Source organism: Lithobates pipiens, unplaced genomic scaffold (genome assembly GCF_037356315.1).
Source record: "Lithobates pipiens isolate NorthernLeopardFrog02 unplaced genomic scaffold, aLitPip1_a1.2 Scaffold_23, whole genome shotgun sequence".
Taxonomy (NCBI): domain Eukaryota; kingdom Metazoa; phylum Chordata; class Amphibia; order Anura; family Ranidae; genus Lithobates; species Lithobates pipiens.
The window spans coordinates 286,962,720-286,981,400 of NW_027507785.1; the positions used below are offsets into that span (position 1 = coordinate 286,962,720).

Here is an 18,681-nt window from a genome sequence, read left to right on the forward strand (position 1 = left end):
ACTGTGTGTACACGGCATTAAGCATCTCCAGCTTATATGATGAGTTCCCTGGGTAAGGTCCCAATCCAAGGGAGGTGATACGTATTAAAAACACATCTTGCTGGCAAAAAATTTAATTAAAAAACACCTAAAATTATATATGACTGCAAACACTTTTTCAAAACATTTGCATGAGAAGAAGGTTTATGGTTGTGTAGACATACACTAACAGAGAAGATAAAGTGACATCTCACCGACAGGCATGAGTGTAATTACCAGCTTGGGATAGGCAATGTTGGAGCAGCTTGTTTCAATCTGACAATATTTCCGGCATTCGTCTGGATGAACACAACCAATCTCATCTGGAAAAATGGGATGAATGGTAAAGGAAACGTACTGAGAGAAATATCGGATATATCGGATATGTCCCGGTTGTCATCTGTCTGAGAATACTAGTTTCTTGGTATCAATTCTTTGAGTTACTAACCCAGAACAAGTAGCATATTAGTTGCAGTGCCTCAGAAAACATTAAAGCCATTAGATCAGCATGAGAGCCAGGCAACTAGCATTTTCAGAAGGTGGCAGCCATCACATTCATCTATTTCACATTTTGTCTGGATTTTTTTTCTAACATGGTACAAAAATGGGAAACCCTTTCAGGTGATGCTAGTTCCTAGTGGTCATTCTTATCCTCCAGCTTCACTATGGAACACATACAGGCCAGGAGTTTTGGCTATACATGAGCTTAGAGCCAACATTCAGAATAAAGAGGGATCTCACCTGGAAACAAGGCTCTGCTAATCATTCCTGGAAGTACTACAAAGAATGCGGGAAGAATTTTCAGGTAACCCCCGACTATGGAGCCTCCTTTAGCATGGGAGAGGTTTTTGGCCGCTAGGGATCGCTGAACGATAACCTGGAACACATTTAATGAATTCATTTAATAGTAAAATAAGAATTCTTATTAAATAATAATAATATTGAGTGTGTATATATACTGTGAGGGGTTAGCTCGGCAGCGGGTGTGTGTGACCCCCTGGATGGGTTCACAACACAAAATCAGGCACAGCAGACAGCGTTGTAGGTGCAAAAAAACAAAAGATGCGGTTTATTTATGCTACATGCAGTGAAACATATAACAGCCAAACAAAAATAAAACATGAAAATAAATCCTGGTCAGCTTGACCTCTAATTACACACTTATATTCCCTGTCTAACAACTGAGTGCAGCCTTGTGCTGCACCAGTCCCTGTCTCTGTTGTAGAGGTTTGCCACACAGGCGTTAACTCACCGCACAGAACAGGTATCACACTCCCCAGTCTATACAACACAAAACTGGTTCCAGGATGGAGCCTCTCCCTAAGCATGCTGGGGTTTTTTGTAGAGGTCTTAATGAGCCCACTTACTTCAGCTGGGCTCATTAACTCTTCCCCTCTAATTGTAAAAGTCTGCATAAAGCCTGAATCTAGGGCACACATATTTCCCATCCTGGATACAACCAGGTGACTTTACCTGCGTGCTGCCACATACCCCCCCCCTCTTGTTTCAACCTTGGGGTTGTAACACAAGCAGTCAGACACGCATGTATCCGAGACAAAGCATCCACATTCCCCATTTTAACACCAGGGCGATGCTTAACTGTAAAGTTAAATTCTTGTAGGGCCAGGAACCACCTATTTACCCTTCTATTGGTCTCCTTGTTTTGAGCCATCCACTTTAAAGGAGCGTGATCAGTCACCAGGTCAAAGTGCCTACCTAGCAGATAGTACCGAAGGGAATCTAGAGCCCACTTCACTGCTAAACATTCCTTCTCAATCGTGGAGTAATTTACCTCATGGGACTTCAACTTCCTGCTGAGGTAAATGACTGGGTGCTCTTCCCCGTTCCAGACCTGGGATAACACTGCCCCTAACCCAACGTCTGATGCATCAGTTTGTACAACAAAGTCCTTAGAGAAGTCTGGTGAGTACAACACTGGCTGGCTACATAAGGCTGTTTTTAAGGACTGAAATGCTTCTTCAGCCTCTGGGGACCATTTAACCATAACAGACTCTTTCCCTTTTGTCAGGTTGGTGAGGGGCACAGCCTGAGAAGCAAAATGGGGAATGAATCGTCGATAATAGCCAGCGATTCCCAGAAAGGCTTGTACCTGTTTCTTGCTGTTGGGACGTGGCCAACTCTGTATGGCCTCGACTTTATTGACTTGGGGTTTTATCACCCCCCTCCCAATAGTGTACCCAAGATATTTGGCCTCCTCCTGTCCAATGGTACACTTCTTTGGATTGGCCGTAAACCCAGCTTCCCGGATAGAGTCTAGGACTGCTTGTACTTTTGGCAAATGTGAGACCCAGTCTGTGCTATGGATAATCACATCATCCAGGTAAGCTGCAGCATATTTCTGATGGGGCCTCAGAATCTTATCCATTTTCCGCTGGAATGTTGCCGGTGCATTCTGTAACCCAAACGGCATTCTCTTATATTGGAATGCCCCACCTGGGGTTACAAACGCAGTTTTCTCCTTGGCCGACTCGGCCAGGGGAATTTGCCAATACCCTTTGGTGAGATCAAGAGTTGTCATATATCGGGCTGTTCCCAGCCGGTCAATCAACTCATCTATACGCGGCATGGGGTAGGTGTCAAATTTTGTAACTTTATTTAATTGTCGAAAATCGTTACAAAACCGCCAGCTCCCATCAGGTTTGGGCACTAGTACGATAGGACTGGACCAGTCACTCTGGGACTCCTCTATCACACCCATCCTTTGAACCTCCCCACGTATTGCCTCCCGTCGGGCCTCTGGTATTCTATAAGGTTTTAGTTTTACCCTTTCTCCTGGCGGGGTGATAATGTCATGCTCTACGCCAGATGTTTGTCCCGGAAGCTCAGAGAAAATCTCTTTGTTACGAAGTACAAACTCTTTAACCTCCTGTTGTTGGGGTTTCGATAAGGTGTCTGCTATTCCAACCTCAGGAACTAAGTAATCAGGCTGTACTTGTGACAAAGTCTCTGTGACTAGGGATTCCCTATCCCTCCAGGCTTTCAGCAGATTGACGTGATAGATCTGCTCCGGCTTTCGCCTTCCTGGCTGTCTAACCCTGTAGTTCACCTCACTAATTTTTCCAATTACTTCATATGGACCTTGCCATTTGGCCAGAAATTTGCTTTCAACCGTAGGGACTAGCACCAAGACCCTATCCCCCGGGGAAAAAGTACGGGTCTTGGCCCCACGGTTGTACACCCTCTGCTGTGCTAACTGCACTTGGGTTAAATGTTCCTTTACAATTGGCATTACCTGTGCAATTCTTTCTTGCATCAGGGCGACATGCTCAATCACACTCCTGTGAGGAGAACTCTAATTTTCCCAAGTTTCCTTGGCGAAATCCAGCAGCCCTCTTGGGTGTCTCCCATAGAGCAACTCGAAGGGTGAGAAACCCGTAGAGGATTGGGGTACCTCCCTAATGGCAAACATCAGATAGGGTATTAGACAGTCCCAATTCTTTCCATCTCTATCCACCACCTTCTTTAACATTTGTTTTAGGGTTTTGTTGAATCTTTCAACCAACCCATCTGTTTGGGGGTGATACACAGATGTACGCAATTGCGTCACTTTGTACAACTTGCATAATTCTTTCATAACCCGGGACATAAAGGGTGTACCTTGGTCTGTAAGCAGTTCCTTACAAATACCCACGCGGCTAAAAACAAGAGATAGCTCTTTGGCTATGGTTTTGGCCGAGGTATTTCGAAGAGGAATTACTTCCGGATAACGGGTGGCATAGTCCAATATAACCAAAATGTACTGATGCCCCCTGGGACTTCATTATCGGACCTACCAAATCCATTACGATCCTTTCAAAGGGGACCTCAATGATAGGAAGAGGTACCAGCGGGTTACGGAAATGTGGCATAGGTGCCGACTTCTGACACACAGGGTAGGAGGAACAATAATTTTCTGTTTCCTTCATGACCCCAGGCCAATAGAATCGCTGCAATATCCTCTCTCTGGTTTTCTCTGTCCCCAGATGACCTCCCAGAATGTGCCCATGGGCCAATTCTAACACCAACTTCCTGTAAGGTTTGGGCACTACAAGTTGCTCAATGGTTTCTTCTGCCCTTTGAACCACTCGATACAGCAGGTCCCTTTCCATAGTGAAGTAAGGATAAGTGTAAGTCTTATCTGGGTTCACTAACTCGCCATCTATTTTCACCACATTTTCCCGTTCCTTTATTAGGGTGGGGTCTTTTAACTGTTCTGTGGCAAAATTTTCCCTGTGAACCTCAAGATCCGAAAACTCCACAGACGGCATGTTTTCATCTGAGGATGTTGGCTCCTCCCCAGTTTCTCGAGTTTCCCCCGCCAATACCGACAAGGGAAATTCAGGAGAGTCCTCACCACTCCCAGAGGAATTCTGGTCATCTTCCTGGTTTATAGGGGCACCAGTGGGGGGCTCAGGACAATCCCAGAGTTCCCAGAATTTTGGAAAATCCCTTCCCACAAAAGCATCATGTGGTAAGTGAGACACTAACCCCACCTGATGAGAGAGGTTACCTTTGGGGGTCTCAAAAAACACTGAAGTTACAGGATACTCTCGGGTGTCCCCATGTACACAAATAACAACCACCCTGTTCTTCCCAGAGACCTCTGTAATAACTAATTCAGCTTTTATCAATGTTACCAGGCTACCTGAATCCAGCAACACATCAACATTTCTACCATTAATACACATTTTACATAAATGTTTCTCAGGTCCCCGAATGGCAGTGCATGCAACTGTCGCAAACAGCGACTGACGTCTCTCCCTTATAAAGTCACATTGCATAGGCTCATCCACAACTGGGCAATTGGCTGCAATATGTCCCTCTTGGCGGCAGCGGTAGCAAATAATCTTTTTCACTGCCTCTTGCAGCATGAGCTTCCTGGGCTGCTCCCGCCAGACCTTAGGTAGAACTCCCACCCTCTCACTCTCTCCACCCTCACCCCTTGGAGTCATCTTACCCGCCACTGGGGATGATCTGGTCTTAGGGTAGAAAGTCTGTGAGTCCCTGGAAGAGGTGGTCAGGTTCTCTGTAGCCAAGTACCTCTCAACCAGATCCACAAGTTTATCTGCATTTTCTGGGTCTCCATGGCTTACCCATTTTTGGATGGCAGTAGGAAGAGCTCTCAGGAAACGATCCATGACAACACGTTCCACAATGTTTTGGTCAAAGTCTCTGGCTGCAGCCACTTCCTGCTCAGGTGAATGAGATCATACATTTGAGACCTGGGAGGTTTTCCAACCTGAAAAGTCCAATTATGCACACGCTGAGCCCGGACGGCCAGGGTGACACCCAGCCGTGCCAATATTTCTGTTTTTAGCACCACATAGTCTTTTGCTTGGTCAGGCTCTAGGTCATAATAAGCTTTCTGCGATTCCCCAGTTAACAGAGGGGCCACCAGTCCAGCCCATTGCTCCTTGAGCCACTTTTCTCTTTCAGCAATCCTTTCAAATGGGGTCAAAAACACCTCCGGATCATCCTCTCCAGTCATTTTTGTCAGTAAACGGCTCACACCAAAGGATGCGGTATTATTGTAACCACTTGCTTCATTGGTCTGCGGACGTTGCTGTATTAATGTCTCTATTTTCTGTTGAAAATTCTGCTCTTGCTTCTGCAACAGGTCTATGAAGCGGGCTTCACATTGCTGCTGGGCTTGTTGCTGAGCTTCCAGACTCTGCTGCAAAGTTGCATTTGTCTGCTGCTGGGCTTGTTGCTGAGCTTCCAAACTCTGCTGGTGAGCCTTCTGCTGAGCTTCCAGACTCTGCTGCAAAGTTGCATTTGTCTGCTGCTGGGCTGCAAGGCTCCTTTGTAAACCCGCATTTGTTTGCTGCTGATTTGCATTTGCTAGAGCCAGCTGTCTCAGTATCTCCTCCATGCTGGCCTTAAAAAAAACTAAAAAAAACTGCCAAAATTCTCCACCAACTGTGAGGGGTTAGCTCGGCAGCGGGTGTGTGTGACCCCCTGGATGGGTTCACAACACAAAATCAGGCACAGCAGACAGCGTTGTAGGTGCAAAAAAACAAAAGATGCGGTTTATTTATGCTACATGCAGTGAAACATATATCAGCCAAACAAAAATAAAACATGAAAATAAATCCTGGTCAGCTTGACCTCTAATTACACACTTATATTCCCTGTCTAACAACTGAGTGCAGCCTTGTGCTGCACCAGTCCCTGTCTCTGTTGTAGAGGTTTGCCACACAGGCGTTAACTCACCACACAGAACAGGTATCACACTCCCCAGTCTATACAACACAAAACTGGTTCCAGGATGGAGCCTCTCCCTAAGCATGCTGTTTTTTTTTATAGAGGTCTTAATGAGCCCACTTACTTTAGCTGGGCTCATTAACTCTTCCCCTCTAATTGTAAAAGTCTGCATAAAGCCTGAATCTAGGGCACACATATTTCCCATCCTGGATACAACCAGGTGACTTTACCTGCGTGCTGCCACAATACATATAAAACTTAATGACCTTTGAATAACATTGATTATTGTGTTACAATGGCATTAGACAGTTGGTGTGGCTGCATAGAGTGGTCAGGATGCCCATGCTGACCTGTGTCTGCAGCCAAGATATGTAAATATTGCCTTGGATAGTGTCTTGTGATTTGTTCAAAGACAAAGACTTTAGATTTTAAACATAAATTAAATACCAAACTTGAAGGTGAGAGTCCACAGTTGATTATTCCAATAACATACCCCAATACAGAAATTTGCATAAAATCTAAAAAGAAAGCTAACACGTTCCAGGGGTCTGTGGAAATGCCCCCTTCATCAGGGCTTGTAATGTTTGAACTTAAAATGAATAAGCGATGAATTCTTGACAGGAACCAAATAATAATAATAATAATAATGAGAAGCTGGTCTTTGCAGATTCGTTGTGGCAGAGGGAGGGGTTCTTAGACGCATGGAAGCTCCAATCCAGTGTACAGCAATTTACTGCAGGGATCCAGTTGGTAAGCTGGGTGGCGGAAGAGTAGTAGAAGGCAAGAATGGCCTCTTACCCTCTTTGCTCTAAAGGGAATCTGTTGCTTTGCCCCAAATGGAAACTCCTAAAACCCATTTACACCTTGCTGTAAAACTGTATTTAGGAAAATCAGGGGTCATCCATCTTGCATGACTTAAAGATAAATGGTTTACATTACAGTGCTTAAAAAAAATATACACATTCCTTGAAATTTTCCACATTTTGTCATGTTACAACCAAAAACATAAATGTATTTTATTGGGATTTTATGTGATAGACCAACACAAAGTGGCACATAATTGTGAAGTGGAAGGAAAATGATAAATGGTTTTCAAAATGTTTTACAAAGAAATATATGAAAAGTGCGGCGTGTATTTGTATTCAGCCCCCTGAGTCAATTCTTTGTAGAACCTCCTTTCACTGCAATTACAGCTGCAAGTCTTTTTGGGGATGTCTCTGCCAGCTTGCAAACTGCAAACGGTACTTCTTACGGCTTTCTTTTAACAATGGTTTTCTTCTTGCCACTCTTCCATAAAGAACAGATTTGTGGAGTGTACAAATAATAGTTGTCCTGTGGACAGATTCTCCCACCTGAGCTGTGGATCTCTGCAGCTCCCCCAGAGTTACCATGGGCCTCTTGGCTGCTTCTGCTCTGCAAGATGTTCAAAGCTTGGAATATTTTTTTATAACCTAACCCTGCTTTAAACTTCTCCCACGATTTTATTCCTTACCTGTCTGGTGTGTTCCTTGGCCTTTATGATGCTGTTTGTTCACTAAGGTTCTCTAACAAACCTCTGAGGGCTTAACAGAACAGCTGTATTTATACTGAGATTAAATTACACACAGGTGGACTAATTAGGTGACTTCTGAAGGCAACTGGTTCCACACTAGATTTCCGTTAGGGGTATCAGAGTAAAGGGGGGGGGGGTTGAATACAAATGCTCGCCACACTTTTCAGATATTATTATTTTTTTTATGTTAAAAACCATTTCTCATTTTCCTTCCACTTCACAATTATGTGCCACTTTGTGTCTTTGACACATACCACCTACTTAAACATTGTTGTTGAACAAGTACACCCTTTCATGGAAATGGTATTCCCCGATGACAGTGGCTTATTTAAGCAGAATAATGCTTCTTGCCACACTGCAAAAATGGTACTCAAAGAATGGTTTGAGGAGCACAACAATGAGTTTGAGGTGTTGGCTTGGCTTCCAAATTTTCCAGATCTCAATCCAATCAAGCATCTATGGGATGTGCTGGATAAAAAAGTACGATCCATGGAGGCCCCACCTCACAACTTACAGGACTTTGCGTGCCAGATACCACAGCATACCTTTAGAGCTCTAGCGGTGTCCATACCTTGACTGGCCAGGGCTGTTTTGGCAGCAAAATTGGCTGTTTTGGTGGAAAAAAGGGGACCTACTCAATATTAGGTGGGTGGGCATAACCTTAAGGCTGATCAGTGTATACACAGTATATTATAATAATATAATAATAATATTAATAGTCAAATAATAAATCCTGAATACATTAATTTCATCTAATAGTAAAATAAGAATTTTTCAGATATTTATTTTTTAAAAATGTTAACAACCATTTCTCATTTTCCTTCCACTTTACAATTATGTGCCACTTTGTGTTGGTCTATCACATAAAATCCCAATAAAAGACATTTACATTTTTGGTTGTAACATGAACAAAAAGTGGAAAATGTCAAGAGGTAAGAATACTTTTTCAAGGCACTGTATAAAATATAATTCCTTTAATGTATATTGACAATGTATACACTTGCTAGGAATGCATATATTTTCAAGATTTCTTTCAACACAGAGCTCCCTAAAATATCTTAGAGCTGTGAAATTCTTGAAAGATGTGGCATCACGGCGAGATCATCTTACCTGATCAGTGCACCAAACCCAGGTGGCCAACACTGTCAGACCAAATATAAGGCCAGGCCAGGGTAGGTCCCCAGTGATGGGGTCACGCATCATATGGAATGCATCACTGCGGGGCAGATGGCAGGTTGTGTTCGGGACAATTATTTTTGGGATAGCCTCCATGTACTTCTGCTCCAGTCCTGTGTACCAGCCAATCTCATTAAATGCTGGAGGGATAAACAGATTTGAATATAACAGTTATGTTATTTTTTTTATTTATGATACAAATGCTAGTAATGAGGTTGCCATGTTTAGGTATTATGGAACAGTAATCCAATAAACAGCAGTATACTTACATATAAACATAAGAATAAAAGCCCCCACCACCATAATGACGGTCTGTAGGGTGTCAGTGTAGATAACTGCAGTTAGCCCACCTGTTATAGAGAGATGAATGGACATTAATGGACAGCAATTCAGGCATTTAGGTAATGCATTCAACATGTGTTCCTGTATTTGTCGAGGATGTGAACATACAAAGGGGTTAATTTACTAAAGGCAAATAGAGTGCCCTTTGCTGATGCCTTTGTTTCTGATGCCTGTATGGCAGTGGCGGAGCGTCCATAAAGGGCGCAGTTTGTTTGTGCTCCCCCCCTCCCCCCCCAAAAAAAATTGTGGTCACCAGCCGCCATTGCTGTATGGCTATAAACTAGGGTTGCACCTATACCCTTTTTTATTGGCGAGTTTGAGTACCAATGCTTTTGGTCAAGTATTCGCCAATACTGAATACCGAAACTTTGCGTTCCTATTTGAGCCCATACAAATTAATGGGTTCAAATCGCAGTGAAAAGAAAACAGCAATGCAGTGAGCTTCCTGTGCGAGTCGTATTTGGTTTCTCCCACCACTCCTGTGTGGACCAAAACTTGTCATAGTGATTTCAACCTGGGTTCACACAGGAGGAGTGCAGGAAACTAAATGTAATTCAGACAGGAATCGCACTACATTCCCAGGGCCGTCTTTAATATTGATTGAACCCTGGGCAAAAATGTTCTTGCCCCCCCCATGCAATTTTACTCTCCACCTGCTCTGAGACATACAATAAATAGCATCTAGACTTAAAATCAGTTTACTGTATCAGATCAGGCAGCAACTGGTGGCCATCTGCAGACAACAAAAGTGAGTACACCCTAAGTGAAAATGTCCAAATTGGACCCAAAGTGTCAATATTTTGTGTGGCCACCATTATTTTCCAGCACTCCCCTAACTCTCTTGGGCATGGAGTTCACCAGAGCATCACAGGTTACCACTGGTCTCCTCTTCTACTCCTCCATGATGACATCACAGAGCTGGTGGATGTTAGAGACCTTGTGCTCCTCCACCTTCCATTTGAGGGATGCCCCACAGATGTTCAATAGGGTTTAGGTCTGGAGACATGCTTGGCTTGTCCATCATCTTTACCCTCAGTATCTTTTAGCAAGGGAGTGGTCACCTCTGAGGTGTGTTTGGGGTCGTTATCATGTTGGAATGCTGCCCTGCGGCCCAGTCTCCGAAGGGAGGGATCATGCTCTGCTTCAGTATGTCACATGTTGGCATTCATGGTTCCCTCAATGAACTGTAGCTCCCCAGTGCCGGCAGCACTCATGCAGCCCCAGACACTCCCACCACCACACTTGACTGTAGGTAAGACACACTTATCTTTGTACTCCTCCCCTGGTTGCCACCACACACGCTTGACACTATCTGAACCAAGTAAGTCTCTCATCAGACCACATGACATGGTTCCAGTAATCCATGTCCTTAGTCTGCTTGTCTTCAGCAAACTGGGGGCTTTCTTGTGCATCATCTTTAGCAGAGGCTTCCTTTGGGATGACAGCCATGCAGGCCAATTTGATGCAGTGTGCGGTGTATGGTCTGAGCACTGGCAGGCTGACCCCCCTCCTCTTCAACCTCTGCAGCAATGCTGGCAAACTCATACGTCTATTTCCCAAAGACAACCCCTGGATAGGACGCTGAGCATGTGCACTCACCTTCTTTGATCGACCATGGCAAGGCCTGTTCTGAGTGGAACCTGTCCTGTTAAACCACTGATATTTTTTTTTTTTCAGGTTCTCAGAGAGTTCTTTGCCATGAGGTGCCATGTTGAACTTCCAGTGACCAGTATGTGAGAGTTAGAGCGATAACACCAAATTTAACACACCTGTTCCCCATTCACACCTGAGACCTTGTAACACTAACGAGTCACATGAATCTGGGGAGGAAAAATGGCTAATTGGGACCAATTTGGACATTTTCACTTAGGGGTGTACTCACTTTTGTTGCCAGAGGCTTAGACATTAAAGAGGAAGTAAACCCTGATGGGTTTACTTCCTCTTTGATTCCCTGCAAAGGTAAAGCATAATGGACTACTATGCATTGCATAGTAGTCCATTATGTGTCACTTACCTGACACAGGAGCCAGCAAAGTCACCGCTGTCCCCTTGTGTACGGAGCCTCCATCTTCTTGGTGGGTCTTGTGTTTTGGCAAATATCTCCTAAACCGTGTTGGTTTAGGAGATATTTCTTTGACCTACAGGTAAGCCTTAATCTAGGCTTACCTGTAGGTCAAAGTGGTTTGTAAGGGTTTACAATCACTTTAATGGCTGTGTGTTGAGTTATTTTGAGGGGACAGCAAATTTACACTGTTATACAAGCTGTACACTCACTACTTTACATTGTAGCAAAGTGTAATTTCTTCAGTGTTGTCACATGAAAAGATGTAATAAAATATTTACAAAAATGTGAGGGGTGTACTCACGTTTGTGAGATACCGTATAAACCTTTCCATATAATAAGAGTTCTGTTGTGAGGCTGAACAAGAGAAATCACGTTATTCCCCTATCTATGTTAAACAGTATTGGATGGATGACTCTGCAGTGCCGGTGTCCTGCCAAAATCTCCAACTTATGAAAAACTCCAACCGCATCATAGGTGGCTGTATTACCCATACGCGAGCGCCTGCACCAGAAGGGGTTTCTTCTGTACGTCAGATTGTCTTGTAAAAGGCATCAAATGCATCAACCGCTCTCACCGCCGCAGCGCGTCTGCACAGCATTCCTATCACAGACTAAAAGAATGCCATCAAATACTCCATCTGATATCGCAGCAGTGCGCCTGTGTGAAAACACTGACATCCCCTGTGACATCTTCCGACCGTCTCTTTCACACATAAAGCAAAGGAGATACATGGAGAGTGAACAAAAAATATGGGGTTTTATCATACGAGATGCAAAGCAATCAAAAAGCATTTAACTAATAACATAATTAGTTAATTGCTTTAGGCGCACTGCTGCAATCTCATTTGGAGTATTTGTTGGCATTCTTTTAGTCTGTAATATGAAAGCCGCGCAGGCGCGCTGCGGTGGTGAGTGCAGTATTGTATAGCAGCTTGGTGTGGGGGCACTGAATAGAGGGGAAGGTCCAGGAGAGCCAACTGGGACCCGAGAAGAGGAGGATCTGGTCTTGGTTTTACTGCCCCCAACTGTCTGCCTGAACAGTAACATGCAGCCAATTACGGCTGTACACATGTTGTGGCAAAAAACAAACACCTGTCGCTTTTGACAAGTGTTGTCTGTTGCTGATCGTGACTAATGCATGTTAATGGTGCCGTCCTTCTAACCCACAGGGCATTGCCAGAGAGGGGAATCTTAAAGTATAACTATTGGGTATATATTGGGTTGTCCCAGAAATGTAATAGAGGGGAAATCTTCAAATGGGGACACTAGTTCTGGTGACTTGGGAGTCCCCAATATATTCTCTAAAAGTGGTTGTAAAGATAGAAGGTTTTTTAACTTTATGCATAAATTCGACTCTAACATCAGGTGATCGCCCGTTCGCCGAATAGCGAATAATTTGGGGTGTTTGCAGCAAATATGAAAAGGAACACCTTTTAAAAGTCTATGGGAGAAATCAAAAGTGCTGATTTTTAAGGCTTATATGCATGGTATTGTCCTAAAAAGTGTTTGGGGACCTGGGTCCTGCCCCAGGGGACATGTATCAATGCAAATAAAGTTTTAAAAACAGCTGTTTTTTCAGGAGCAGTGATTTTAATAATGCTTAAAGTGAAACAATAAAAGTTAAATATTCCTTTAAATGTTGTACCTGGGGGGTGTCTATAGTATGCCTGTAAAGTGGCGCACGTTTCCCGTGTTTAGAACAGTTCCTGCACAAAATGACACTTCTAAAGGAAAATAAGTAATTTAAAAGTACCTGTGGCTATAATAAATTGTTGGCCCCGGCAATACACATAAAAGTCATTGAAAAAATGGCATGGGATTCCCCCACATTACCCTTTGGGTCTGGTATGAATATTAAGGGGAACCCCGAACCAAAATTAAAAAAAATAAAAAAATTGCGTGGAGGTCCCCCCAAATTCCATACCAGGCCCTTCAGGTCTAGTATGGATATTAAGGGGAACCCGGTGCCAAAATAAAAAAAAATGGTGTGGGAGTCCCTCTCAAAATCCATACCAGACCCTACAGGTCTGGTATGGATTTTAAGGGGAACCCTGCGCCAAAATGAAAAAAAATGGCGTGGAGGCCGCAGGAAAAGGGGGGGGATGAGAGAGCACCCCCCTCCTGAACCATTCCAGGCCACATGCCCTCAACATGGGGAGGATGCTTTGGGGTAGCCCCCCAAAGCACCGTGTCCCCATGTTGATGGGGACAAGGGCCTCATCTCCACAACCCTTGCCCAGTGGTTGTGGGGGTCTGTGGGTGGAGGGCTTATAGGAAATATTTCACTTTTATTGTTTCACTTTAAGCATTATTAAAATCACTGCTCCTGAAAAAACTGGCGTTTTTAAAACTTTTGTTTTTGCATTGATACATGTCCCCGGGGCAGGACCCGGGTCCCCAATGACAATAACTTGCATACAGTATAAGCCTTTAAAATTAGCACTTTTGATTATTCATGTTCGTGTCCCATAGACTTTAATGGTGTTCGCATGTTTGAACAAATTTTTTGCCTGTTCGCATGTTCTGCTGCGAACCAAACTAAGGGGGTTTTCAGCTCATCCCTACAAATGACCATTATATGCTTGTTCACATTCCTATTCCCATCTATTCTTTTTGCCAAAGTTTAATCCAGAACAAACTTTAAATCTTTAGAAGATAAAGAATATGACAATTACCAGCAATAGTATAAATTGCGGTCACAACCAGCAGTAAGACAGTAGACAGGTAAATGTTCCATCCCAGGGACACCTGGATGAAGAGGGCTCCAGAGAAAATGTCTGTCTGAAACAATTCAAAAAAAGTAGAATAAACAAAAATTTAATTCAGGTAAAGTCGATCCCCAAGCAAACAGCCCATTACATGATAGCATGTGAACTGCTTAACCTGCCAAAGGATTTGTATCTCTGTTCATTCAGTCCTGGGATTTACACAGCTCTGCCACATAGCAAAACCTTTTGTGTGGTGGGGAAGGAGACCTGATCTTCCTCTGTAGCAGTCTTACTTTCACTTACAGGCAGGGCTTTTTTTCCAGCACCTCCAGCACTGAATATATGCAATGGCAAGGAGTGTTGGGGTGTGATGGAGGGTCTACTGATGCTGGCTTCTGGGGGATCTATTGTTGCTGGAGTGGATCGATTTTTGCATAGCAATCTATTGTTGTTGGTGGATGATCTTTTGTTACTGGGAGGTCAATTGTTGCTGGAAGGGATCTACTGTTTAGGGAGGGGCCTACTGTTGCTGGCTGCTGGAGTGTCTATTGATGTTGGCTGCTGGAAGATCTGTTGTTGCTCCTGGGGGTCTATTGTTGCTGGGGGGGGGGGTATTGCTGCTGGCCATGGGGATCTTTTTTATTGCTTTTCTTGTTATCATTACCAAATACCATACAAATTACAAAATGATATTCTGCTATATTCTCTAAAGCGGCCGGTACTGGGAGGTGGGTAGGGGGTGGAATCAAGAGTCAGTGCTCAGAGGTGAGTAGAGGTGGAACCAAGGGTCGGTGCTCAGAGGTGGGTAGGGGGTGGAGCCACAAAGTGGCTTAGAAGGGGGGAGGTCCTGCACCTATTATCTGAGAAAAAAAGCCCTGCTTACAGGTCCCCCCCCCCCCCCCCCTTACTAACTTGTGATTGGACAATGAAATGATAGCAGCACATAAGAATATACTGTAGAAGTCAGCTGTCAGTCAGCTGGATAATGTCACCCAACTATACTGCCTTGATTTTAAATAACTCACAGAATTTCCTGAACCATATTCAACAATAACTAGTAAACTTAGTATCTCAAAGACACATGCATATTTTTTCATACATTTCTGATATAGGCAGGTGAGGACTAGTCTGGTTGGAATTTGCCCCCCCCCCCCCCCCAGGGCTAGAACCTTTAAGGCAAGTCATACATTATACATTTCTAATTTTAATTTTTCATTCAACCACCTGGTTGAATGAAAAAAAATGTGCCGATTCCCTCATCCACACATTCGAGTTGGATGGGGGGATCACTACTGCTGTGCTATTGTGTTCTTATGGCAGGGAGCCTTCCCTGTCGTCAATACACAATGATTAGTGTTGCTGGCTATAGCTTGCAGCACCGCTAATGCAGAAAAAAATAACAGGGTGATTATACAGTCAATCGATAAATTGACTTCTGTACAACTAAGGTGCCCATACATGGATTGAAATACGACCGGTCTCTGCTGAACCAGACAAATTTCAATCCATCTATGGTTGGCTTAAGTTGTGTCAGGCTGGTGGCCCTGTTTGGAGAAACCTCATCATTCAGACATCAATCACACTGGTACCGTCAGTCAGTGACACATTCTGGGCATCATATAGCTACCGGCCTCCTATGTAGACCTGCAATTCAAGCTCCAGCAGCAATTTCCTTTGATGTTCCAAAATGTCATATGATTAATGCTGATATCTTCAAAGAAAGTTGGTGCTATAAGGTGTGAAAAGGCGTGTCATGTCCTTTTGGAACCTCTACCTTTCATACTGACAAATTGGAGAGACACAACACTTTGCATGCTATATTTTCTTGAGCCCTTCCATGTCTCCAGTCCTCTCTTGGACAGAGTGTTCATAAACTGACATCTTCCTTCAACGGCTTATAAATAATACAGTGTCAAACAAACTAGGGCAATATGGAAGATTACAGAGAGACACTGAAGTCCACACAGTCCATCCAATGGTATATGAAGGGAATACTCCAGCCTTGGATTGCCTAAAGTTCATTAAAGCCATTTGCTTCCTGTCCTGTAGACTAAACAGGAAGTGAAAAGAAGTCTCTCAAGTAAAGTTGGCCATAAACTTTTTGTCTGCCCGACTCATTTGATTTTCCAAAAGAAAGATGATGGATGGGAGTGTGCAGACAGGGCCAACCATGGAACAAATTTTGGTCGGTTAAGGAGGAATTGGATAAAATGTTGCTTTTGGCATTTTTTTTCCAAAGCTCCTAAACTTAACTCCATAAAAGTCTATGTGTCCGTGCCCACATAGGCTTTGAGGATCGTTTAGGAGCTGCCTCGGTTAGGGGAGATTCAACCAACCTCAACCTCCCTGTCCTGAACGCAGAAGAATTGCGTTCAGGATAAGAATGTTTTGACCCCCGGCCGCAAATCATGGCAAAATCACAGTAAAATCGTGGCCCAATTTTGCAGTGTTTTCATGAAGCCTTACAGCGGGGATCAGAATCCCCACCCTCACAAACAGTTAAAAAGATCGTTGATGTAATACTGCTGGCTCTGCCAAGTGATGTTGGCCCCAAAACTATACAGGGATTATCCAATTGGAGGCTAGCCGGCAATAGCTCAGGGAACACCTAGCAAACTGTGAAGGAACACTAGGGTTCTACGGGACCCTGGTTGAGAATGGCCATCTAAAGCCTCATACACATGATCGGACTTTATACAAATTTTTCCGTGGACTTTTTTACAAAGGGAACTTTGATCAGACTTTTTCAGCCAACTTCACCAAATCACATGGTTTTTCTGCTCTTTACCTCCACCTTTGGTCAACTTCTGTATTGTTGTCTGATCTTTTGCATTGGTTCTGAGCATGCGTGTTTGTAAAGTCCGATGGTTTTCTGTACACGCAATCGGACTTTGCTCCATCGGACTTGTTCACACAGTCAACATCTGTCTGATGAAAACCAAAAAAAGTTTTGTCTGATGGAGCGTACACAAGGTCGGATGTTGCCTTAAAATTTGCATGTTTGTTGTCAAAAAGTCAGATCATGTGTGTACGGGCCTTTAGACAAATGTCATTGCAACAAGTCCCCAGTTCCTATCTGTGTATTACAGTACATAAAATTCAACATTCCTTTTTGTTCACCTATCCTGTGATTTTAGGGTCAACGTACCGAAATTTTAGTGAAGATGTAGAGGAGGAGAGAAAGAAGGGACATGTAGATACGAATCCGTTTACCGCCAAACCGCTTTTTCAAGTATTCAGGCATAGTGACAACTCCAGCAGCAATGTAAACAGGAACAAAGATCCATCCAAGGGCTACCAGCACCCAGGAAGCCTTAAATTAAAGAGAAATTGGTATTAGAGGAATAGCCCATCTCACTCGTTTTTGCCATGGATGATGGTAGTAAATTTTGACCTGAAGCAATCCTACCAATGCACAGATTTATTTATTAACTAAACCAATTTGTATAACATTGCTCATTTTCTGCAGCACTTCTGCAGAGAGCTTCGAACAACTTACATCAGAAAGACACACTTAAAGTAGGGTTCAATTGAGTGGAAGGCAGTTAGTCTACCACAGTTTTCAACTGAAGCAGAAACACAGTGAATACATATAGAATCAATGCAGTTATTGTTCTTTAATTAAACCCAATATTCAAAAGCTGCAAGATAACATTGTCAGGCATTTGGTAATTTTGAAAAAAAAACCTTTAGGTAAGTTTTCTTATACTGCAAATGTTAGTTTTAAAGCCTTATTATCTATTAGGATCCCCCATGAGTCTTCAATAAGATTTAAGAGTAAGGCTCATGTCATGATTTTCAGATGATCTGAAATCATAGATGTTTCTTGGTCTAATTTCTATAGACACATTACTTGCTCTTAAGCTTACTTTTATACTCAGATTTGCACAATGACTATGTTCATAAATTTGTAAATAGCTTCTTAAATTTTGTAATATTGAGACTCGGTTTACATATGTGTGAATTGGATGCGGGTTTACCCAGATCCAATTCGCATGACATGCGAGTGTGCCAGGCTCACAATAGAGCCTGTTCACACAGCTCCGGGGCAGGCGCGGCCCACATTTCAAAAGGGTCCCGTGCAGTTCAGGTGCGAATTCAGGAACCTGATTCGCACCGGACCCCATGTTGGAAACCGTGGCCATACATATGTGAACTCAGCCTTACATTTGAGCACCAGAAAACCCCAGTTAAATGAACATATTTTTTAATACATTCTTAAATTTTTGAATGCCCTATCCATTAAAATCCTACTTTCTACACAGAAATCCCACAGAGATAGTACAACAGATACATCCATGCTGAAAACACTAGCTTTTTCAAAAAAGTGAGAATTATTTTAAGTCCATTAGACCCCTTTCACACTGGGGCGTTTTTCAGACCCTTTAGCGTTACAAAAAGTGCTTGTAAAGCGCTTGAAAGAAGCTTCATCTGCAATCCCAATGTGAAAGCCCGAGTGCTTTCACACTGAGGCGCTGCGCTGGCAAGGCGTCAAAAAAAGTCCTGCAAGCAGCTTCTTTGCAGCGCTTTTGTAGCGGTGAATACACCGATCCTAAAATGCCCCTTCCCATTGAAATCAATGGGAATCACCTGCAAAACGCCTGCAAAGGGCCTGCA

General features: G+C 43.4%; 1 protein-coding gene across 1 annotated transcript in view; it reads right to left on the reverse strand.

Moving 5' to 3' along the window:
• The window catches only part of LOC143926495 (sodium/glucose cotransporter 4-like), a 71,380-nt gene that overhangs the window by 24,746 nt on the left and 27,953 nt on the right, over nt 1–18,681 (reverse strand). The window contains exons 4-9 of the mRNA XM_077450285.1: nt 17,213–17,377; nt 14,032–14,137; nt 9,220–9,300; nt 8,885–9,090; nt 760–895; nt 234–341 (exon numbers count right to left, since the gene is read on the reverse strand). Coding sequence (XP_077306411.1) covers nt 234–341; nt 760–895; nt 8,885–9,090; nt 9,220–9,300; nt 14,032–14,137; nt 17,213–17,377 — 802 coding nt within the window. The remainder of the gene's footprint in view (nt 1–233; nt 342–759; nt 896–8,884; nt 9,091–9,219; nt 9,301–14,031; nt 14,138–17,212; nt 17,378–18,681) is intronic.